Below are 25,351 nucleotides of genomic sequence, written 5' to 3' on the forward strand. Positions count from 1 at the left end.
AAATCCGTCAAAACTCCATACAAAAAAGGGGCTTTTCGACCACTTTTCGACTGGTTTGCGATTATAATTTGCACTTTGTCTAGACCCACTGGTCAGGCTATAGAAGCAGAAAATAATATTTTAATAGCTCAATGAGCATGAGCTATAAAAATCTTGTTTTTATAGCTCATTTTGGCTCATAAGCTTATGTGCTAGGGTTTGGAATTATTAAAAAAAAGTTACTGTCAATGTCAAAAACATAAGTTTGGTTGCACATAACCTAAAAATTACTTTTTATTTTGGGAATTAATTTAACAGCGCCTATAAAAATGAAACACCCGATATTTTTTCTATCTAAAACTGTCCTCAACAACAATTACAAACAGATTTTACCATTATCCCGTGAGTATTTTGTATAAAAAATCGCTACTTTTTGTTCTATGTAGAAGTCAGAAATATTTAAAGATTTTTCTAAAATTACAGGATTTCTAAGTACTCAAGAAGCTATAGAACGTCGCAACCATCTATTTACGCTAGAGAAGAAGCGGCAGATTGGGAAAGTTGGCAGAATCGAGAAGATCGAAGTCAAATACAAGGGTGTCCCAAATGACTGCACTTTGGTTATGAACAAGAATTTATCGACGCCTTATGATTGTGCCAGACGTAAGATATAATATTAATTAATTAATATAATATTAATTAAAATAATCAATTTAGGTTAAGATATAGTCCTAGAGTTCATTATTTCAACCATAGGCCTTAAAAACGCAATGTGAGCAGGCCACACACTTGGTGGACTAACTATCTAAAGAAAGTACGACCTGAATGCGGGAAACGCAAGACGGATCGTTGTAGAAATCCTTGGGGGAGGCCTTTATCCTATTTATCTACACTAATACCTACCATATAGAGGAGAGATTTGATTGTTTGTTTGTATTGAATAGGCTCAGAAACTACTGGACAGATTTTTTAAAAGATTCTTTCACCATTATAATCCTATATTATTTCTGATGAAAATAAGCAGTATGTATCGCTGGATCAGCTAGTTATACATAATTGGATTGTCATATAATTTGACTGTAATATTGTGTACTTATTGTATCTTATTTATTTTCAGATTTAAGTGAGTGGCATGTGGAATCCAGTGCCTTGGCCCTTCTAGATGGTTCAGTTTATTGGGACATGCACAAACCCCTCACAGAAAACTGCACACTTGAAGTAAGTACTTAAACTTCTATTTTAAGCATCACATTTTGGTAAATTTTACAGTATTCTTGTCTTTGTGGATATTTGTATACTAATCTAGACACCAAAGAGTTTTCTTTGTTTAGTTTCAGGTAAGTAGTTAGTTTCTGAAAGCATGTTTTACTTAAATACTGGCCGTATTTCTGTAAGGCTATAGTCTTCTACTAAACGCTATACAGGGTGTTTGGCGCATCGTGTGCCAAAATGATTTGGCGGATAGAATGGGTCATTTCCTATATTTTCAGCCCCCATAACACGTTCCATGTCAGGCGGCTACTTTTATATTAAGTTTTTTAGTAATTTCACCAAAACACCCAAATCGCATCATTTAATTTCGATTTAAAAAAAAACTACTAAGCGTAGCCTCAAAGTAAATATTTTGTTTTGACGTGCATTGACATAGGGTTGCATCAAATCTAAATTTACTGGCAAATATCATCTAGTTTTTTTTAAATTCAGCTTTGAACTTTTCCGAAAAGTTAAAAATGGACTGAACATTTAAGTTTACATGGCTATAAAAAATTTTTTAAAAGAGATAGCGATCTTCGGATTTTATCAAAACTTCTCTAGTCTATCCCCATTCAAACGGTATACTAATCTTGTTTAAATAATAACAACAACTTCACAAATTCCCTAAATTAGTGCATTGACTCTATTCGGACTGATTTGCGAAATTTGTGTTTATAGCCCCTTTTTGTGTGAATAACACGTTAAATACCTACAGGTAAAAAATATTTATCTTATGCAATGTAAAAAACCTTTTCTCTTTCGACGAAAATAATTATTTTGATCGTTTATTAATTATTACAAATTTTGTTCAAAATGTCCGCCTCGGCAACGTATACACTAAGTAACGACATCTTCTTCTAATTTAGACTGGCCCTATACAGTGGCCTGCACGTTCCCCAGACCTAACTCCGTTAGATTTTTACGTCTGGGGACGAGGTAATGAACTGGTGTACGTAACGGAAGTTCAAACATTAGAAGAACTACAACAACGAATAGAAAACACCTTTATAGTAATAAAAAGAGAAATGAGGCTGCATACGACAACAGTCGAAGATGTCGTGAGTGTATACGTTGCCGAGGCGGACATTTTGAACAAAATTTGTAATAATTAATAAACGATCAAAATAATTATTTTCGTCTTTAATTTCAAGAAATCCACGTTGAAAAACGATAGGGAAAAAGTTTTTACATTGCATAAGATAAATATTTTTACCTGTAGGTATTTAACGTGTTATTCACACAAAAAGGGGCTATAAACACAAATTTCGCAAATCAGTCCGAATAGAGTCAATGCACTAATTTAGGGAATTTGTGAAGTTTTTGTTATTATTTAAACAAGATTAGTATACCGTTTGAATGGGGATAGACTAGAGAAGTTTTGATAAAATCCGAAGATCGCTATCTCTTTTAAAAAATTTTTTATAGCCATGTAAACTTAAATGTTCAGTCCATTTTTAACTTTTCGGAAAAGTTCGAAGCTGAATTAAAAAAAAACTATATGATATTTGCCAGTAAATTTAGATTTGATGCAACCCTATATCAATGCACGTCAAAACAAAATATTTACTTTGAGGCTACGCTTAGTAGTTTTTTTTTAAATCGAAATTAAATGATGCGATTTGGGTATTTTGGTGAAATTACTAAAAAACTTAATATAAAAGTAGCCGCCTGACATGGAACGTGTTATGGGGGCTGAAAATATAGGAAATGACCCATTCTATCCGCCAAATCATTTTGGCACACGATGCGCCAAACACCCTGTATAATGTGGTGACGACGTCATCGTCAAAGGTTCTTCTTATGGACGCTATACGCCGATGTCATCGTCTAACGTTCCTATGGAGGCATATACCGATGTCATCGTCAATCGTTCCTATGTTCGCCATACGCCGATGTCATCGTCAGACGTTCCTATGGACGCCATACGCCGATGTCATCGTCAAACGTTCCTATGGACGCCATATGCCAACGTCAACTTATGAGAGAGACCACAACAGCTCATTTTTTCTATAGTAGTATGAATGGCCTAGTGGCCTACGGCGTGTGACACTGTACGCGGCCTCCGGCGTTTATAGGAGACCACAGCCTTAAACTTATATTAGGGAAACTCATGTTTAGTTATCTATAGTATATCTTCTAAATATATAAAAGGAGAAACTGACTGACTTAGTGACATATCAATGCACAGCCTAAACGGCTAAACGTAGGCACTTGAAATTTGGAAGGGACGTAGCTTAGGTACCGTAGAGGTGCACTAAGAAAGGAATTCCCGAAATTCCCACGGGAACGGGAATTAGCGGGAAAATCCTTTTGAATGAAAAATCTAAACCGCTTAAGTTAGACGCTTGAAATTTGGCATGCAGGAACTTTAGTAAACTTAAAGCTTAGTTACAACAGGATATTGCAAAATTCCCACGGGAACGGGAGTTAGCGGAAAAAAACATTTGTATGAAAAAATATAAACCGCGTAAGATAGATGAAGGGGGTAAAACGGGATCCACGCGTACGAAGTCGCGGGCGGACGCTAGTTATGTTACATAAATATCTTTTGTTTCTACCTTTCAGCTCCAAAACTTCACAGTAGCAGAACCACAGCAAGTGAACAAGGCGTTCTGGAGGACATGCTCTTTGCTCCTCGGTGCTTGCGCCACTGTAGCCTTCAAGGAATCCGTGCCAGTCCATCTACACAGCTTCCCCGGGCCTGACAGTAAGTTTTTTGACGACTTTGATGACATAGTTAACTTTGAAGACATAGGTAGTGTTGTTGACTTCATTGGATGTACTAGCAGGCCTGTTCATCTCCGCGAGTTTACATCGAAAACAAAACACGCACGATGGCCCACCTACAGGATACTATTCGACAAGGCCTCACATACGAGCGAACATTGACTCACGCACGCGTATTCTTGTGTATGATGGAAGAAAATAAAGAAAATGGTGTACTAAGTACTGAGCAGTATTTAACTGCCTAAATAATAATAAAAACACAGAATGTACTTTTATAAGTTGCCTCAAGACACTGAGAGGTTGTGACGCGCCCCGCGACGCATCGACAGCCCTAGCACCGAGTGCAGAGATTTTGACAACCCTACGGCTGCGCGGCCGCACGCCGCACGGACCGAGCTAATATAAGAGACGGCGGCAAAGCCCACACTCGGCCTCGTCGGCACGCGCACCGACGATCGCCAAACGGCTAGAGTACCTTCTGTACTCGCCACTCTGCCTGGTGAAGCTGGGAAAGCTCCTCAAGCTACCAGCGCGCGTCCCTTCAAAAAAAAAAAAAAAAAAAAAAGGGCGCCTAGCATTCGCTCGGGAGCCATCGCAACAGCCAGACGATCGCGCGCGCGTCTACGGTTAATTGCGCAAGAGTCCCTAGCGAATAGCTGCCCTCACTGTTCCCACTAACCTGGCTCGATAGGACTTTCTGCTCGCGCGGTTTCCGCGACACGAGCGAACCATCGCTGCCTGTATTCCCATTCAAATCCTTACCGAGTGCATGCTTTACTCAATCCCGACCTGCGGTAGCAATCCCGCTGCCACCCTTCCTGTAATTCCTCCCCACTCGCCACGTAGGTCCCAAGCCTTTGGTGCACGAATCCCCACTTCGTTGACCTCGGTTACCGATTTGGGAGCGAACCGTCCTACCCCCCTAGTTTATAAGTATCCAAACTAACACTCGCTAAACCTCGCACAGGGCGACGCCCCTCTCGCGGATACGTAAAGTAGTTTCGGGACGCGAACCGGGCGCGTCGCTATCCCCCTCGCCATAGTAGATTTGTAATTGTGGAATAACTTGCTCATTATCTAAATAATAGTAATTTAGAGTCAGTGAAATTAGAATAAGTAAACTATTGTGGAACCTGAATTACAAAGTGCCATTGTGTTATTGATTGTGCGTTTCCTTGGTCAAATATCCCTGTAGGCATCCTGGATTGGTACACATCCCTAATCGCAGAAGGCGAACTGGGACTTAGTACTAAACAGCGGGGTGTCAGACTGAGCTAGCTAAGACGCCCCGTTGCAAGGTAAATATTAAGTAGTTAATATTATTCATGATAATTCATGCTAAATCATGTATTTCCTCCGCCATTTTCCGCAGTTTGGCACCTCACATCACATCATTTTACCGAGGTCAGCCCTATAGCTTCGGCGCAGTGCCGATCACGATGGCGGAGGAAATTTATTTTTATTTTTATTTATTTATTTTAGGAATTACAAACAAATGTGTTACAAAAATTAACTTATCTACTAGACTTATGTATTATTTATGTGGTAACACATCCCACTACGTAATCCACATATTGATAATGAAACCATGTAATATAGAGCGAGGCAATTACAATTAAGGTACACCTTATAAACGCGGTGTAGCTCAACACCAAGAAGTAATTAATATTATGTTCAGACTTTTAATTATTAATTTTGTACTGTTTTTTTTTTTTCATTTAATTTATCTTAATTTTAATTTGGTCACTTTGCAGAGTGTCTAAAATATGCTTTTTAAATCTTGAGGAACTCTGGGAAAAATCGATGCTATTAAAGTTCTGGTTGTAAATGGACAACAGTCTGTTGAGTGGGGCTCGTAAACCCGCATTGGTTTTACACAAGTCTACATAAAAGGTTCTCTCGTCTCTGCGTGTGCTTCTGAGCGCAGCACGCCTGGGGACGCTAAAGTGGATCAGGTTACAGAGGTCTATGCAATCGATTTCATTATTTATTAGATTGTATAAAAACATGGCTGATAGGAGCAATCGTCTAGAATCAAGGCTCAAGAACTTAAATTTGGTTAGCAGCATTTCGTAAGGGACCCGGGAGCGGGAACACATGAAGTTAACTTTGCGTAAGAATTTACGCTGGACTTTTTCAATGGAGTTGGAGTACTTCTTGTAGAATGGGTTCCAAACCGGCACAGCATATTCGAGCTGGGATCTTACAAGCGAACGGTACAAATGCAATAATGTGTTGGGTTTTTTAAAATTAACTGCAGACCTGGAAACGAAACCATACATCTTGAACGCTTTGTTGATTATATCATTGATGTGGATGTCCATGTGAAGTTTTGAATCCAAGAAAACACCAAGGTCACGAACAACTGATACTCTCTTCAGAGTATTATTGTTTAACTTGTAATCAAAGATGTAAGGGTTTTTCTTCTTTGTAAAGCTTATGCAGTTACATTTGGGGATGCTTAGGAATAATTTGTTGGTTAAACAGTATTCACTTAGTGTGTCAAGGTCTGATTGAAGAAGGAAGCAATCATTGAGCGACTTAATTTCTTTATAGATTTTAAGATCGTCAGCGTACAGTAAAAATGATGTATGATTGAAGCATTTCTTGATGTTGTTGACGTATAAAAGGAATAGCAGAGGACCTAGAATGGACCCCTGGGGTACACCCGAAGTGACAAGAGTATCACCCGACACGAGTCCGTTAATTGCTATTTTCTGTGTCCGGTTAGAAATGTAGGAAGCAAACCAACGCAACAGGTCACCACGGATCCCGTTAAACGCCAGTTTTTCTAGGAGCAATTTGTGGTCTACCTTATCGAAGGCCTTTTGGAAATCCGTGTATACTGCATCGACTTGTATCCTTCTATCCATACTAGTAAACAGATTATTTGTGAATAGTGTCAAATTGGAGGAGGTGGAGCGGCGTTTAACAAATCCATGCTGTTCCGGTATTAAAATGTGATGTAGCGATGGGTATACTTCATTGTGAACGAGTCGTTCGAAGACCTTCGACAAGGCAGACAGGACAGAGATAGGCCGGTAATTTTCCACGTTACGTGCGTCGCCAGACTTTGGAATAGGAGTGACGAAAGCGCTTTTCCATACACTCGGGAAATGTCCCTCCTGCAAACATTTTTTGAATATGATGTGCAGAGGGGCACTGATCGTTTTGTATGTGAGTTTCAGGAATAATGGAGGTATTCCGTCCGGACCTTTACCTTTGGTAATATCGAGTGAATATAGTACTCTTTTAATATGATCCAGAGAAAAACTAATATTGGAAATAAGAAGGTCGTTATCGCTGCTATCCGAAAATTGTGTAAAATCAAAATGACCGAGTGTCGAAGGTTCGTAGACGGAACTAAAGAAGCTTGAAAACATATTACAGATCTCTCCAAGGTCACTTGAGCTATTGGTCTTGTAGAACATTGTAGAAGGGTAGCACGTGGTATTTTTACGGTTCTTTATGTAAGACCAGAAGAACTTTGTATTAAGAGCTATGCTAGTTTCAACTCTATCAATGTACTTACCGTAGCAAATTGAACATTGAGCCTTAAATCTTGATCTGTATATGGAAAAGGACTCGTAGTCTGAGAGGTTCCCGTACATTTTCCATTTCCGCCAAGCTCGCTCCTTATTGCTGTATATATGTCTCAGAGCTGGGGAGAACCATATAGGAAAACGGGAGGACTTTACGTTTGTCAAGGGTATGTGATTCTTAATGATTTCGTGGATCCTCTCATAGAATACATTAACTGACTCTTCAGCAGTGAGATCCGATAACAATAACTCCCAGTTTACTTCGTTGATATTAATGTTAATATTATCGTAATTACCTTTGTGAAAGTTAGGTTTGGAGAAGTGATTCCTAGGCATATGTTTAGTTTTTAAAGGACATCATCCACGTTTCATATATTTTTGGTCCAAAATCAAAAGTGCCGGCCAACAAAAAAAAGTGCTGTATTCTGGCAGAATACGTCTGCCTTAGCATTTGTTACTATGGCACCAAAGCCGTAGCTCCACTGTGCGTCGAGTATTTGAGATCTAAAAGTCATCGATTATTCATACATTTTTTGTTCAAAATCAAAAGTGTCGGCCAATAAAAAAAAAAGTGCTGTGTTCTGACAGAATACGTCCGCCTTAGCATTTGTTACTATGGCACCAAAGCTGTAGCACCACTATGCGTCGAGTATTTGAGATCTAAAATTCATCGACGATTCATACATTTTTTGTTCAAAATCAAAAGTGTCGGCCAATAACAAAAAGTGCTGTCTTCTGACAGAATACGTCCGCCTTAGCATTTGTTACTATGGCACCAAAGCTGTAGCACCACTGTGCGTCGAGTATTTGAGATCTAAAATTCATCGACGATTCATACATTTTTTGTTCAAAATCAAAAATGTCGGCCAATAAAAAAAAAAGTGCTGTATTCTGACAGAATACGTCCGCCTTAGTATTTGTTACTATAACACCAAAGCTGTAGCACCACTGTGCATCGTAGTATTTGAGATCAAAGTCAGTCGTTTCATATATTTTTGAGCTCAAATACTACGATGCACAGTGGTGCTACAGCTTTGGTGCCATAGTAATAAATGCTAAGGCGGACGTATTCTATCAGAATACAGCACTTTTATTTTTTGGCCGGCACTTTTGATTTTGGACCAAAATGGATGATGTCCTTTATAAAAGTAAGTGCGCAGAATGGAGGGTGATGTTGATTCGCGGGTACTATAGGAGAACAAGGACTCAGACTAGTCTCGGTATTGGATATGAGAAGGTCAAGAATACGGTCATTGGCGTTTTTCAACGAATTGAACTGTTTAGCATTCAATGTATTTAAGAATTTATAAAGATTATAAGTAATAGAAGTAGGAGCACTAATAGGGGCAGCGAGTTGGAAATTAGACCAGTCAATGTGGGGTAGATTATAGTCGCCAATCATGAAAAATGACTCGGTACTAAGGTCGTTCACGAGGTCTTGTAATAAAGTGAAATGGTCTAAATATATGTCTATGGGGGTTTGCGGTGGGATGTAAACAGCACTAAAAATGTGTCTCTTGCCTGGGTCAAAGGCGGGTATAGATACAATAATATGTTCAATAGCTGAGGAGCAGTGATTTATAGGTGAATTGACCGGTTTAAGGTCCCTTCTCACCGCAACAAGTACACCCCCTCCGTCACTTTTATTAGTCGCTAGTCGGTCGCGATCACATCTAAATACAATGTAGCGATCATCTAAGAATTCGCTGTTAGATATTTCTGGTATAAGCCATGTCTCCGTCAAAACCAAAATGTCATATGCCGCAGAGAGAACATTCTATATAGACCGTGTGCAGTTTTGATCTAATTCTAGTACAATTTTGGTAATATATTGTAAGATTGCTATCCATTCAACAAGAGCGGCAAAATATACTTAGTGTTACTGAGTAAGGTTTCAAAAAACAGACAGTAAAAACAGAAAATTGTATCCACGTAAATAATTATGGTTATTTCCCAGATTCCCAGAAGAATCAAAACAAAAACAAACATGTTTTTCGTAAAAACTATAGTAAGTACACCTATGCATGACATCAGATTATTGGAATGTACTTGTAAGTACATGCAGATTTTTAAATAAACGAATATTGACAGTAAAAGAAGGAGAGTGTGACCACGACTGAGAACTCTTTTTAAAATAATGAGTAAAAAACTATAAAAACAAATAACTATGAGTGTAAATAAAATCAAAAATAAAATAACATTTGAGTAAGGACTACACACAGTACAGCGAATGGTAAAAATACAGTCTAAGATAGATTTCATGCGTTGAATAGTCCCAAGAATCAGTGTAAAGCGATGACTAAGTACTCTTTCCAGAATTGCTAGGGTGGCCATGTTTACGTGTGATTTTTTGGAGGTCATGTTCTGAACGTATAGCAATTGCGGGAGTCGTATCGGTTTCGCGAACGAGTATGGTCGCGTTCTTAACCCATATGTATTTAAAGTTGTTTTTCTTGACAGCTTCCCTGCAAGCTCGAAATAATTTCTTCTTTTTTAATATCAAATGTTCGTTCATGTAGACTGTCAGGGGCGCACCGGCGACACCTAGCTGGTCAGATTTCACCTCTTTGCATTTCCGAAATGCACTCAGTACGTTATCTCTCATGATTCGGGACGTAAATTTTACTACGATATTTTTTGGCTTTTTGTCTTCATGGCTCGCGTGTGGGACCCGGTGTACCGAGACGATGTCCTTCTGGGCGATAGGATATTTAATTAAGCTTCCGAGAGCGTCGATCAATCCTAGAAGGTTTTCATTGCGTCTTTCCGGGACATTACATACTTCGATATTACATTGCCTAGCTTGCTGCTCCAAGGCATCCAGCTTCGCTTCGAGGGCTGCCATAGCGGAGTCACACTTGTCGGAGCACTGGTTATTTTTAGTGAGGTCTTCGACGCGTTTTTTGAGGTCCACGCACTCCTCTGACTGAAATTGGGCTGAAGACTGAAGCTCGGAAACGTCTTTTGATAGTGCGTTAATGCGCTGGTTCATGCTGGCCTGCTCCGCACGAAGTGAGTTAAGCTCTTGTTTAATACCGGTGAGCGTGTCCTTAATATCGGCTCCTATATTTTGCATGCAAGTTTCCATGTCGGTGCGCCAGGAAGTCAGTGTAGCCTTCAGGTCGCAAGTGAAGTTGTTGAAGGCGTTTTTCCAGGGCTCGTGGTCAGTAAGCTGAGGAAATACATGATTTAGCATGAATTATCAAGAATAATATTAACTACTTATTTACCTCTCAGTGTCTGAGGCAACTTAAAAAAGTACATTCTGTGTTTTTATTATTATTTAGGCAGTTAAATACTGCACAGTATTTAGTACACCATTTTCTTTATTTTCTTCCATCACACACAAGAATACGCGTGCGTGAGTCAATGTTCGCTCGTATGTGAGGCCTTGTCGAATAGTATCCTGTAGGTGGGCCATCGTGCGTGTTTTGTTTTCGATGTAAACTCGCGGAGATGAACAGGCCTGGTAGTACTTATTATTATTCTGTGGTACTAGTCTTTAGCGTTATAGATTAATCATATTACAGACTATGTGGAGTACAGCTTTTACGCTACAACACTAAACTGTGTAGTTCCCTAAGAGCTGTTTTACAATATCATAGTATTTAGCTAATACTGAAGTTATTTGTATACTTTTTCTTACAAATAAACTGGAGGCTTTATTAATCTAAATATCATTGACACGAAACTGTTAACTAGTGATTAGAGTATTGCAGTCATTGTCTGCTCTAAGCGAAGTTATTTTAAGGATGATGAAACTGTTCTATCTCAATTTTGAGTAAATTTCTGTCACACAACTTTTAGAAAATTGCCGGTTTCCATTACCTCTAAAGAACAATATCATTTTCCTTTCAGTCCGCAGCGGCTCCTTCATCTACGACATCGACCTACCCTCCTTACCGGACTGGAAGCCAACGTCCCAAGAACTGTATACTCTAAGCGCTGAGTTCATAAAGCTGGTGCGAGCCAACTCGCCGTTAGAGAGGCTGGAGGTTGGTGAGGACCTCGCCCTTGAGATGTTCAGAGACAACGAGCACAAGACCAAACAGATTCCGAGCATCGCTAAGAATAATGGTTGGTAAAATATTTTTCTTAAAACAGGGAGACGGTAAAGACAACTGTTATAAGCCTGCATCTAGTTCCTTGCATTTTTTTTTGTGATTTATGTATTGGTTAAGTCTATTGTATGTTTATATCCGTTGTCTAGTACCCATATTACAAGCTTTGCTTAGTTTGGGACTAGAAGCGTAGTGTAAAATGTCCAAGGATTTATTTTCTGGTAGCTCATTCTTGTCAGATCTGCCTGCCCAATATCCATTGCATATCCCCAAGTGGCAAAATATGATAGTTATAATTTCGTTATCGCTTCACAAGAACGTCGGAGTGAAAGGTTTTCGAAATTACAACTGTCCCTTTTTGCCACTTTGGGACGCAGGTATAAAGCTAAATCTATGTTGACAATAGAAATTCAAAACTGCGATTGATTGCTATTGATTGAGCTTAAATTAATGGTAATTCGAGTAGTATTTTTTCATTCACATTTTTTACAGGTAAAGTGACGCTATACAGGGCGGGAAACCACGTGGACATATCAAAAGGACCTATGATAAGCAGCACAGCCCAGGTTGGGAGGGTCACCGTCACCTCAGTTCACAAGCTCACTGGTAAGATACATTTTTGCATAATAATGACTCTTTTATTTAATTCTATAAATATCATCACTGGCTCATAAAAAATACAGTGTTCGCAATGATTTGAAAAGAATATTCGTTACGTTGAAGTTGTCGGTCCATCGGATTCGAATCGGTCTGAGGTCGTCGGTCCTACATTACGTTTTCCGAGACGTGATCTTAGAATATTTTTGTTCTGCCTTTTCGTCGATTCTGCAGTAGGCATAATAAAGACGAAGATACTGTCATGGCCCCCCTTTTATAGATCGTTTTATCCACGAAGACGCGCCACCATTCTTCCGCTAATGTTTGAGTGTTATCGGTACACGCTAAATTATCCATACACAGGGGCCGTTCAAGTATTACGTAAGCACCAAGGGGGGGTGGGGGGGTCTCTGTTTTGCTTATTTTGGATGACATGGGGGGTAGGGGGTCTAGGTGATGATTACGTCATCGTTAGCTATTTACGTTTTTTCGGGGATTCCCGCAAATAATACATATGCGTAGGCACTCGCTTTGAGAACTGATTAGGGGAATTACCGTGCGCTATTCACTTTTCTAATAATTAACTCTCGTGCCGACACTGCCCATTGAAATTTGAGAGTCGTAGTCAGCGTTGCCAGTTTTTTTTTTTCGCCAAGTCGGGACTTTGGTATTTTTTGAGTGAAAATAGCGGGATTCTTCCGTCAGAAGCGGGACATAGTAAAAAAACGTATATAATGAAAGGTTTTCAAATATTTATCTTTTTATTTGACTTAAAATTACGTTTACGTGACAATAGATAGCAAAAGTAGCCATAGAAAATGTATTTTAACAAAAAAATAATATTTTAAATCAGATTTACTCTATCTAACGATTAAAAATTCGTCTTTAGAATAAAAAAAGAAAAAAAAATAACTAAAATCGAAATTAAAAAAGCTTTATTCTTTAGAATAATATGGCGTTTCAAACAATAGTCTTCTTCTTTTTTGATGATGTTGGCAATACACGTCGACGTCGACTTGATTTTTGCCATTTTCAAGTTTCTAAGTGATACGAGTTACAAAATGAGATCAAGTAATGATATAATGAAGGATGATAGATGATACCCCTTCCCACCCTTTGAGTCTCAGTAAAGTTGTGGTGCTTTACTGAGACCTCCTATGGACAACTTGAGAGAATCCGAAGAATCACGATGCACTGTTTTGCTTCACTCGCCCACACTCATGCACGTTCACGAACACTCAATGGTTAATAACCCACCATTATTACACATTAACAGTCGCCCAAACACGAATTTGAGGAAATAAAACAAAACCGCTAACATGACGCTTCAGATTCCCGGCAAGAAGCCCAAACAATAGTCAGTGCCCCGATTACGCTAATTTTAACGTCTTCAATACAGACGCGCTTCTTCGATTCTGCGATACGGATTGGTCAAAACAGTTGACGTCAGCTGTTTTGACCAATCGTATCGCAGAATTTAAGAAGCGCGTCTGTATTGGAGACGTTAAAAATTACCGTAATCGGGGCTCTGGTGAAGTGAATGTCTCTCTCCGAAAAGCGGGACCGAGCCTGTCCCACGCGGGACATTTAAAAGACAATGCCGGAAATTGGCGTCTTTTTTTTTTCGCGCGGCCATCGACCAAACCTTGTTTTTTGATTACAAAATAGTATAATAAACCAAACTTACTACGACATGTATACCTCTAAACTCAGTCTGAACTGAGTTACGAGCATTAGAAGTTTGATGATTTTCATACTAGATTTGCTTTTTGCGCGCAAGTTTTGTAAGAAATTGCAACAAAATAGTGACATTGTATGTGTGAACAAACAATACCATCCATTAAAGGCTCCAGACATCAGTGTGAAGCAGAATCAGCGCAATAAAAAAATAGCGCAATATTTTGTTGCAATTTCTTACAAAACTTGCGCGCAAAAAGCAAATCTAGTATGAAAATCATCAAACTTCTAATGCTCGTAACTCAGTTCAGACTGAGTTTAGAGGTATATATGCCATAGTAAGTTTGGTTTATTACGTACACTATTTTGTAATCAAAAAACAAAGTTTGGTCGATGGCCGCGCGAAAAAAAAAGACGCCACCTTCCATACAAAATCTGGCATTGCCATTTGATTTAAAAATCGGGACGTCCCGCCAAAATCGGGACGTCTGGCAACGCTGGTCGCAGTCCACATATTATTATAGGTACGCGAGGCCGGCCTCCCGCGCGCGTTTTGTTTGGATACTAAACGTATTGTAAGCATTGAAAGTTATCATTTGTGTTTATGTTGATGCATAATTGATGCAATTATGTTTGTTATGTTCTTTATTTCTGATTATATTACTCTATGTGTATCAGTTAAACCTAATATTTTCATGAATTTTCCTATTTTAAAAATGACAATTTATAAAACATTTATAACTAAAAATGTTTACGTAAGCATAGGGGGAGGGGGTAAGTGCTTTGCTTACTTTTGATGACAAGGGGGGCGGGGGGGTAAAAAATGGTAAGAAATCTGCTTACGTAATACTTGAACGGCCCCACACTCACACTACAATAATGACCAAAAATTGGTGGGGCGCGTCTTCGTGGATGAAACGATCTTTATTTCTGTACCTACTATCATTCCAGTAAATGTTTTCTAACTCACATTTCTTCTCATCATTCCAGGGTCACAAGACAGTGAGGTCAAACAGCTATACAGGTTCCAGGGAGTGGCGTTACCGACTAACGTCATTCTGAACCATTTCGCGTACTCCATCCTCACCGAACGGGCTAAGAAACTGGTCAGTATGATAAATATAATTAAAACTAGCTTTTTTTTATCCACAACGAGGAAGCTCTTGGCCTGTATCTCACCTGATGGTAAGTGACGATCAGGCCGAAGGTGGAAGCGAGCTTCACCCGGAATCCTCAACCACGGAGGAACTGGCTATCTTACCTCTAACTGGCGGAACACAATAAGGCTGTTAGCATTGTTGTTATGGCGACAGACTTAGGTAATATGGTGGTAGCTCGCCAGGCGGACTTAGAACAAGCCCTCTTTCTTCTTCTTTCTTTTCAGCCAAATGACGTCCACTGCTGGACAAAGGCCTCCCCCAAGGTTTTCCACAATGAACGGTCCTGCGCTGCCCGCATCCAGGCTCTTCCCGCGACCTTTACCAGATCGTCGGTCCACCTAGTAGGAGGCCTGCCCACGCTACGTCTTCCAGCCCGTGGTCGCCACTCGAGAACTTTCCTGCCCCAACGGCCATCGTCTCTACGAGCTATGTGCCCCGCCCACTGCCACTTGATTTTAGCAATTCTGCGAGCTATGTCGGTTACTTTGGTTCTCCTGCGGATCTCCTCATTTCTGATTCGATCACGCAGGGAAACTCCGAGCATAGCCCGCTCCATCGCCCTTTGGGTGACCTTGAGCCTTCTTATGAGGCCCATAGTAAGCGACCACGTCTCAGATCCGTATACCATCACTGGCAACACGCATTGGTCAAATACTTTCGACTTAAGACACTGCGGTATTTCGGACGTGAGTATATGGCGAAGCTTCCCGAACGCTGCCCATCCGAGTTGGATTCGACGATTGACCTCTTTCTCGAAGTTGGACCTACCTAACTGGACTGTTTGTCCCAGGTATACATAATTGTCAACAACTTCGAGTGTAGAGTCTCCAACCTTCAGAGGAGTGGGTGCAACACGGACATTAGACATGATTTTTGTCTTGTCCATGTTCATTCTGAGGCCCACTTGTTGAGAGGCTCTACTGAGGCCATCGAGCATTGTGCCTAGATCCTCCAAGGTCTCAGCCATGACTACGATATCGTCCGCGAATCGAAGGTGGGTGATGTACTCGCCGTTGATATTTATGCCAAATCCGTTCCAGTCCAGAAGCTTGAAGACATCTTCCAGGGCGGTGGTAAACAGTTTTGGAGATATGACGTCTCCCTGTCTTACCCCTCGCTGCAACTGGATAGGTTTCGAGTCCCGATCCTGGAGGCGGACCCAAGTCTCAGAACTCAATCATTCAATAACTGTTCTTCCCTCTTTCAGAATCCAGCTAGATCTCCAATCAGCTTCACCACAGACAAGGAAGACTTTGAACCAGAGAGCATAGCGGCCAAAGCGTAAAGATTAAACTGTAGTTTAGTTATTAGAGAATGTAGGTTAATTGTTAAGTTATTATAATAAACAAGAATTAATTGCAATAAGTCTTTTTCTAATCTTTCCTTTGAGTTAGCCAGCAACAACTTTAAATTCGTTTCATAATTAATTCATAACTTACAATCTTTGGCAATAAATGAAATACTGATGTATTGTAAATAAATAATTATTTTTATTAATCTTAATTTTTAACTTAGGTCAACATCATAAAATTCTTGCAAGAATGAAGAAAATTCTTAAATGCTTAGAAACTTCATTTAGATTAAAACATGATTCAAGCAACCTATAATAGCTACGTTTTTGGTTTCTTAGGATCTGAAGGTCCGTCGCCGTCTTCTGTAGTATTTTGGAAGATTGCCTTGGGTTGCGTCTTTTTATACGCTGGTGCCACCCAGAAGGGATTTTCTTCTGCATCCTTTGCGTACTTCAATATAGCTTCCCTCGGATCCTGTTCATCATCCACTCTTTTGCTTAGACCTAAGTTTCTAATAACGAAAGAACTTAAAGTACTTCCAGATGCAGCTACCCTGCCTCCTTGACCTGAAGTGATAGGCAAATCAGGTCTTCTAGACTTAAGTGGGTCTAATCTGTCTTTCTCCATCCTCTTTTTACTTGTCCTCAGCTTTTCTTGCCTGAATAGAGGTAGCGCATGAGGTGTGATAATCTGTTGGGAACTCATAACTTCTACGGAGTGTTTCTTTCTGTGTGTCTTGACCACACATAGTTTTGCACCTCGCAAGCTTCGCTTCTGATCGTAGTAACACTTCACAACACCGTTCCCACAACTGACAAACAACTGATTCAACTTTGCATGCCATATCGCCTTTATCACATGTGATTTGGTCACTTCGAGCTGTGTTACCAACTCAAACGTCTTTGTATTGTAGAATCTAAGCCTTCCCACATCCTGGCCTCTCTGTAAAGACTCTCCAGTGAATATCATATTGTCATCCGGACTAAAAGAGCAGTCAGTCTGTTCGTACCTTGAGAATAAATCAGGGAATACATGCAACGGTTTCTTGAAGTTTCTCAAGTCCCATAACTTGAGTGTGTCATCGTTGCCTCTGCTAGTCAAGTATGATCCGAGATAAGAATAAGCTATGCTGCAGATTTCTGTTTGTTTTTGATGGGCATCTCTTAGGAGGGTTGTGGTGTTCACGAAATTCTTCCTGTGGTCCCACATTTGTATGGATCCGTCGTAGCAGCCGCAGGCAACGGTGTTTCCATCTCTGGAGAAGGCACATGCGGTGGGATTGGTCTTGAGACCGCCTTGCTGTCGGGGTTTTATGACTGCTTTGTGTTGCTTAGGGTTTTCTGTCATCCAAAGTCGCAGGGTGCCGTCTTGAGCGCAGGTCATGAATTCGTCGCGAATGTGAGGGTGCCAGCAACCGCTGTTCAGAGATGCCGTGTGACCTTTCGTCCTGTAACATTGATAATGAAAACATAGAAAGTAAATATTAAAGGATGACTTGCTACCGCGTTCTAATGTAAAGTTAACGCCATCACTTGGCAACAAAGATCAAATAGAAGACGGAACACGATTGGTCCAAAATGTAGTCTCCACTACCCACAACAATGTCAAGATTACGTACAACCCGATTGAGTTAACTGCGTAACTGGCGGCCGTGACGTCACATCGACACTAGTAGAGACGGGGAGAACGCGGGGAGGGGAGGAGGGAATTGTATTGCCGCAAGGTGCGCAGTTAGCTTGATCGGGTTGTAAATATTTTCATTAATGCAATAAGTAACTACCTATGTTGCCAAATCAAGATTGTGTAATTTTAGTATATTTTTATTACATAGCACAATAAATATTACACAGTTATAGAGTAATCAGCCACTTACTTCGCCATATCCGCAATATACTGGTCTCCCTTCACGCACTCCAAGACTTCAAACCCGTCTCTGTCCAAGACCTTGGCCTGCGCTGAACCGCTCACCACCAGGATGGAGTCTCCGGTGGTGGAGTATTGGAGAGCTTTGATGGGGTGGTTCTCGCACGGTTGTAGTGTTCGGAAGGAGCGCATTGATGCGTCCATACCTGTATGGGACGAAATTCAATACTTAGGGTCTGTGTATACTGCGTTTTTTAAACGCGCGTTTGTAGTAATATATTTTATGACCTATTTACAAAGAATTGTATATTAATGACTACCGCCTGGCCTAAGCCTAGGCGCAGACCGCCGACTTTTAGTTGGCCGATAGTTGGATCAGGTTGTTAATCAGTATGGAAATGTATGAAAGTGCACACATTACACCGAGTTGGTATCGGCCGATTCTTCATTTAATTTAAAATCAGGCTGTCAAATTTTCCTACAGAATTTGACAGCCGCGGCGGCGCGGACGTGAGCGGAGCTGTGCGGAGCGGAAAAGAGAAGTAGAAATAATGAAATCAAGTGTACCAAACTACTAGGTATGCCAGAAGTCATGCTGTTTATATTGGGACCAGAAGTACAAATATAAAAAAATATCTAGATGATAAAATAAGTCTATTAATCTAATAATTAAAAAAGCCTCCTCTCTTATATTTTATGCAATAAACGTATTGAGTATTGAAAGTAACTGTTCATAAAAATCTCAATAAAGACGATTTTATTCTTACCAGCAAAATCCCAGAATGAGACTTCGTAATCAATGGATCCTGTTGCCAGCCGCGCTCCTGACGGATCAACAGCCAGTGCAACAACTGCTTTGGTGCCATGCTGCATTTCTACCTGGAAATAAACAATTTAAATTCTATTGAGTATAGCTGATTGGTCAAACTATGACTATTTCTGATAGGTACATTGCTTGAATGAAGGGAATAAATGTATTTTTATTTTTCTAACAACTTCAAACAGAACAATAGCCAGTGAATACCTGAAAGTTTGGGTTGGAAAGGTCAAAACAAAGGAAATAACAATTGGTGATGATTTAATAGTGTGGTATGTGTTGAACTATAGCCCGGTCTCTGAGCACGTAGAATTTTGTCCAATGACCCCTAGCGACCCATCCTTATCGCTCGCGCGTAATTATATTGCTGTCGCGACTGTGCGACGGGCGTCCGCAGTGAGTGTGCGAGCGCGAGTGATAAGGATGGGTAGCTTGGGGTCATTGGACAAAATTCTATGTGCTCACAGACCAGACTATAGCTGTACAGTTTTAAATTATGATAAGTGAGTGATGAGCTTAATGAAGTATTTATCTATCAGACAAGAAGTTAAAGTAACTATTAATAGGGAACACAAATGTGTACAATGGTATACATATTTTTTAATTTTAAATATCTTACCTCATGACTATTAGGTATTCTCTTTTCCAATGTCAATACTTCTTCTTCATCAGACCCACTAAGATCATCATAGCTGTCTTCATTGTCACTACCTTTAGGTTTCCCCTTTTTACTAGCTTTACTGTTCAAATCTGCTGGTATTGGAGGTCCTATCTCTTCATCTTGTTTTAAATTAGGCGGAGGTAAAGGACCAATGACTTCATCATCCTCATCATCATCATTTTGAGATGATGATGATGGTTTTTCAGTTTCATCAGACTTACTTGCTTCTTCCTCCAACTTCCTTTTGGCAGCTTCTTGGGCAGATTTTCTGGCTTCTTCGACCATAGCTTCGACGTCGAAGTTTTTAGCCTTCTTACCGAAGTTTTTGATGCCCATAACCTGATGGACATGTTGGTTCTCCAAGTCATCAGCTATTTCTTCGATTTCCTTGTGTTCTTGTATCGGAGTGCGGCCGAAAGTACCAAAACCTGAAGTAGATGAGACTTCATCGTCTTCTTCTTGAGTTTTCTTCACGTTTAGTGAAATTTTACCAAAAGATATCGCTTTTTTGTTCATGTTTATTGTCAACACTGGTAAATTATAGTGTTGTAAAAATGTTCTAGAGATTGAATTCTATATTGAAAACAGATGCAAACTGCACAGGATTTTTCTCGAGATTTTCTTTCAGTAAATAATTAAAAGAAAATATCGAGCTGAGAAAAGAAAACGAGAAGCCAAAATTCGCTTCCAAAATGACAGTCGCTGTCAAAAACATAACAACAGCAGGGGCAGGGGAAAAAATAAATTTACACAATTTTTGTTAGCGACATCTGTATTTAAGAGATATAATTATTATAACCAGTATAACGTCGCGCGCGTCGAACCAAAAATACGGTCTTTGGAATAATCTTTAAAAATGGATTGAATGGAATTACTTACATACTAGCGAATCGAGATAAAAAAGAAATTAATTGTTACCGCGGTCTCATGCTGCGACCACTTAGGGTTCCTGGGTTCCACAAGTTAATTCACTAATAACATCTGTTTTCTATACTATTAAAAAGTGCAAGAATTTTTTAAAGTATAGTGATGATAAATAAGTATCATTGAATTATAATTAAATGAATATTGGTCAGGGTGAAGAAACTTCCATACAACGGTCATCGAAGTGAAACTTGCTTCCAAACAGCGACATCGGTGAATAAATTCAAATACTTTTTAACTACCCTAAAACGCTCTAGATGTCGCTGCTCCTGTTTCCTTCATATTTTCATTTTTTTCTTAATTAAAATATATTTGAGAATATTGTTAATTACAATGTGAAAACTTTTTTTAAATGAAATTAATTTGTTTTAATTTAAAACTGAACATTGACATTTTTGTTATAATTTACATAATAGAGTAGTAGAAATTACTATTTAACATATGGCAACTTTGTTTTTCCTCCAAAATGGCCGGTGTTGTTTTTGTTAGGTTGAATTGAATGCATTATTTATTGTTTTCTTAGCCATCGTTTATGAGTTCTGTGGCCCTATTAAAGTATTGAAGAGTCGAGTCAAATTCAAGTTCATTCCTTCGTACCTGCTGCTGTTCTGGTTCATCGGAGTTTTGTTCGTTCCTTCGTGAATCGCGAAGAAACTTTCTGTTATGTTCACAAGTGATCTGAGTTTTCTCAATGTGCTGTGTTCTGTGTTTAGTGTTGAAAACTTTGCGAAAAGACGCTTTTGGTGTATAATATTATGTGTGTTCATAAATAAAGTAAAATTATTAAATTCAAAAGTTTTTGTTTACTTATTTGCATTTCCATGTGCAATGTAGAATTTTTCCAAATACATTGTTTTGAAAATACGTACACCATAAAGATAAATATTTTCAAAATAATGGATTTGAAAAAATTCTACATTGTACATCATAAAAACAATAATTCTTTGAAGGTTATGAGGGCCTATGTGTGCGTGAACTGTGTGTATGTGTGCGTGGACTTTATGTATGTATGTGTGCGTGTACTATGTATGTATGTGAGCGTTACGTACGTAGGTTAAGTACAGGGAATTTAACACCAGGCTATCAATTAGTAGGCTCAAAAATTTGACAGAGAGGGTTCTCTATTTCCTATGTATTACTTTTCTCTATGATATTGGTTGCGAGTGGCGATTACAGCCTTCTTCTTTTTTGATGATGTTGGCAATACACGTCGAGGTCGACTTGATTTGTGCCATTTTTAAGTATACAGTGTGAGTCACGTTAAACTGTACATATGAAAATAGATGAAACTAGACCTATTTTTATCGACAAAGAAGAGGTCAAAAAATTTTTGAGTTTTTTTTTTTTAAATTATAGAATTTTTTTTCTTCCAATTACTTATTGTAAAGAAAACGTAATAAATTTTAAACTAAGCGGTATATCCTGATAAAATAAAAACAATAATAATGCTAAATAATAGGCGATACTAAAAAAATACATAAAATACACAAAAAAGGCCAACAAATAATAAAAAATGATACTTTTTGAAAAAAATCTGTTTTTAAATTCGTGTTTTTTTGGTTATTTGATAAATTTCTCCAAAAAATGCCCCTATAACCGGTGGTTTTTATTACTTTGTATTATTCTCTATCGTATTACCTTCGTAAAACCAAAAATCGCATGTCTCTATCTCTATCACAACGTTTGCAATGATCGTTTGAACTAAGCCTCTCCGGGCGCGCCATTCAACGCTTTGTTAACAACGAAACTGAAAATGGCTCTAGATTTGTAATTTTCATAAAGACAAGTTAGATTTCAAATAAAAACACATGATTTCGAAGTAAAATAAGCATTTTAGTTAAAATTAAAATTTTCTCTACCTGTAGCGGAGAATAAAGTTGTGGCAGGCCTTTGTTCAAACGATCATAGCAAATGTTGTGATACGGATAGAGACATGCGATTTTTGGATTTACAAAGATTTTACGATAGAGAGTAATACAAAGTAATAAAAACCACCTGTTATAGGGGCATTTTTTGGAGAAATTTATCAAATAAGCAAAAAAACACGAATTTAAAAGCAATTTTTTTTCAAAAAGTATCATTTTTTATTATTTGTTGGCATTTTTTGTGTATTTTATGTATTTTTTTAGTATCGCCTGTTATTTAGCATTATTACTGTTTTTATTTTATCAGGATATACCGCTTAGTTTAAAAGTTATTACGTTTTCTTTACAATAAGTACTTGGAAGAAGAAAAAAATCTATAAAAAATTAAAAAAAATTCTCAAAATTTTTTTGACCTCTTTTTTGTCGATAAAAATAGGTCTAGTTTCATCTATTTTCATATATACACTTTAACGTGACTCACACTGTATAAGTGGTACGAGTTACAAAATGAGATCAAGTAATGATATAATGAAGGATGATATATAGATGAAAATCAGTTGTGATTGGTGCCGATTACAGCCTTGTCTCCTAGCATACAATAATAACACAGATAAATAGATGGCGCTGCTGCTTTTACTGTGATTGTTAGTAGTCTTTGTCGTTGTTGTCGTCTGTTCTCTCATGTCATTTCCAGTGGGTAGGGGTAGATCCGCCGATTTTATTCCGCGGGATTTATTTTACGTTTTTTGAAAAACTTAACAGGGATGCGTGCAAACTAGCTTAAACTGAAAGGTTAAGCAATAAGCTTTTTAGATCAGTGTGAGGCCCTTAGATTCAATAGTGATTTTAGAAGTAACAAGCGTCCAAATATTTTTTCACAAAATGGTAATGACGTTTTCCTAATGGTAATGATTTTATTAAAATGGTAATGATCTTATGTTAATGGTGATGACGAAATATATTTTATAGTAATACATTAAATTAAAATTACTTAAAAACTAAAATTTAAATATAATTGTTTAGCTAAACACCAATTTTATCTATGTTATTTTCCTAGCTAAGCACGTACCTATTAAAGAATGGGTTGGAAATAAAAATAAATGTATTCAATATTTTAATGAATTTATTGAATTTGGAACAATACGGACATTAGTTAAATTTTTTTTACGTTCCTAATATTATTCAGAATCAGAAAAAATATATATTTACACCAATGAGGATTTTGATTGAAAAATATGCCTAGGTACTCTTACTTAGACTTACACAATAGTCAACATACAAGAAATGAATAAAAAAACGTCTTTTCGTAAACTAATAAAAAACCTTCTCATTTAAAAACAAAGCTTAAAGAACAATGGGACAAAACGTCCCCAGAACTGTAGCACTTTAATACCTACCTTGTATGATAGACCATGCTAATACCCGACCGATCTCTCTAGCTACAATCACGGCAAAGGTCCTTGACAGTGTGCTTGACTCTCTACTAGATAAATATTTAAAATCACATAATGCTCAATTCGGGTTTAAGCCTGGACTGTCGACCGAGAGCGCCATCCTTAGTCTTAAGCACACTGTCAGGTACTACACGGATCAGGGGACTTCCATTTACGCATGCTTCCTCGACCTCTCCAAGGCGTTCGATCTTGTGTCTTATGACATCCTTTGGGATAAGATGAGGAGGCAGGGCGTCCCGTCAGAAGTATCACAAATATTCCATTATTAGTATGCTAACCAGATTAACAGCGTAAGATGGGCTAACGTTTTTTCTGAGGAGTATGGGTTGCAGTGCAGGGTGAGACAGGGTGGGCTGACGTCTCCCAGGCTTTTCAACCTATACGTAAATGACCTCATTGTTGCCCTTAGCAGTATGCGTATCGGATGCTGGGTAGATGGTGTTTGTATCAACAACATAAGCTACGCTGATGATATGGTACTGCTGGCGCCAACAATGGGGGCTCTCAGAAAGATGGTGGGTGTGTGTGAAGCGTATGCTAAATGCCATGGCTTATTTGTATAATGTGAAGAAGAGCGAATACATGGTATTTAAGGCCGCCAGTAAATGTCCAAACGTGGTACCCGACCTCTTGCTGAATGGGGTAAAGTTAAACAGAGTCACTAAATTTAAATATCTCGGACACTACGTTACTGATGACCTTAAAGATCATGTTGATATCGAGAGGGAACGAAGGGCGCTGGCAGTAAGGTGTAATATGTTGGCTCGCAGGTTTGCCCGATGTAATGACCATGTCAAGATCACTCTGTTTAAAGCATACTGTCAGAGTCTATACACGGGAAACCTATGGACCACGTACTCGCAGAAATCGCTTGGCGTCCTTTGGGTCCAATATAACAACGGTTTCAGGGTGCTGTTGGGCTTGCCTCGCTTCTGCAGTGCTTCGGAAATGTTTGCTCAGTCGCATACTGACGGCTTCTTTGCTGTCCTATGCAAGAAGACTGCCTCGTTGCTCAGTAGGATACGGGCGAGCCCCAACAGTATCCTGAAGACCGTGGCGGAGAGGTACGACTCTCCTATTATCCGACATTTCCTTCGGCTACTTCTTACCGAACGGGTTGGATAATTAGTGGTATGTTATAATAAGTAAATTACTAACATAGTTGTATAAGGCACCCATTTACTAACCATGTGGATCATTGTTATCTTTAAATGAATAAATTGAATTGAATACTATAATTTTATTATATGACAGCTCAAGTGTGACATGTCTCAGAAAAGTTATATCAAAAATAAAAATTCATAAGCAACCCTGAAAAAATACATACAAAATCACTTTTGACCAACTTCAAAGGGCACGACAGCTTGACCCCGGGACAATTCGACCCCTGTGACAACTCGACCCCTGCTACAACTCAAACCCTGCGACAACTTGATTTTTTTCAACACTCAACACTTTTAACTTACTTCAAAATAATG

General features: G+C 38.9%; 2 protein-coding genes across 2 annotated transcripts; one reads left to right on the forward strand and one right to left on the reverse strand.

Moving 5' to 3' along the window:
- Nucleotides 1–235: 235 nt before the first annotated feature.
- On the forward strand, nt 236–16,354 carry LOC135082815 (large ribosomal subunit protein mL39). Its single transcript, XM_063977577.1, has 8 exons — nt 236–381; nt 463–642; nt 1,097–1,197; nt 3,799–3,940; nt 11,361–11,579; nt 12,056–12,169; nt 14,828–14,943; nt 16,205–16,354. Exons 1-8 carry the CDS (start codon nt 309–311, stop codon nt 16,280–16,282), a joined length of 1,023 nt encoding a protein of 340 aa, XP_063833647.1. The 5' UTR covers nt 236–308; the 3' UTR covers nt 16,283–16,354.
- A 111-nt stretch (nt 16,355–16,465) lies between these two features.
- LOC135082766 (gastrulation defective protein 1 homolog) lies at nt 16,466–20,286 on the reverse strand. The gene is made up of 4 exons (XM_063977532.1): nt 19,589–20,286; nt 18,920–19,031; nt 18,163–18,358; nt 16,466–17,736 (listed from the first exon to the last, which is right to left on the reverse strand). The coding sequence occupies exons 1-4, from the start codon at nt 20,144–20,146 to the stop codon at nt 16,608–16,610; spliced, it is 1,995 nt and encodes a 664-aa protein (XP_063833602.1). The 5' UTR covers nt 20,147–20,286; the 3' UTR covers nt 16,466–16,607.
- Nucleotides 20,287–25,351: the final 5,065 nt, after the last annotated feature.

This window comes from Ostrinia nubilalis, chromosome 22 (genome assembly GCF_963855985.1).
Source record: "Ostrinia nubilalis chromosome 22, ilOstNubi1.1, whole genome shotgun sequence".
In the NCBI taxonomy this organism is placed as follows: domain Eukaryota; kingdom Metazoa; phylum Arthropoda; class Insecta; order Lepidoptera; family Crambidae; genus Ostrinia; species Ostrinia nubilalis.

Bases quoted from the DNA above. Each gene is read 5' to 3' on its own strand.
- LOC135082815 (XM_063977577.1), top strand. From the start codon at position 309: ATGAAACACCCGATATTTTTTCTATCTAAAACTGTCCTCAACAACAAT. The intron at 382-462 runs GTGAGTATTTTG...CTAAAATTACAG, and splicing joins ACAGATTTTACCATTATCCC to GATTTCTAAGTACTCAAGAA. The intron at 3,941-11,360 runs GTAAGTTTTTTG...TTTTCCTTTCAG, and splicing joins CAGCTTCCCCGGGCCTGACA to TCCGCAGCGGCTCCTTCATC.
- LOC135082766 (XM_063977532.1), bottom strand. From the start codon at position 20,146: ATGAACAAAAAAGCGATATCTTTTGGTAAAATTTCACTAAACGTGAAG. The intron at 19,032-19,588 runs GTAAGATATTTA...GTTTATTTCCAG, and splicing joins GAATACCTAATAGTCATGAG to GTAGAAATGCAGCATGGCAC. The intron at 18,359-18,919 runs GTAAGAATAAAA...CGTCCCATACAG, and splicing joins CTCATTCTGGGATTTTGCTG to GTATGGACGCATCAATGCGC.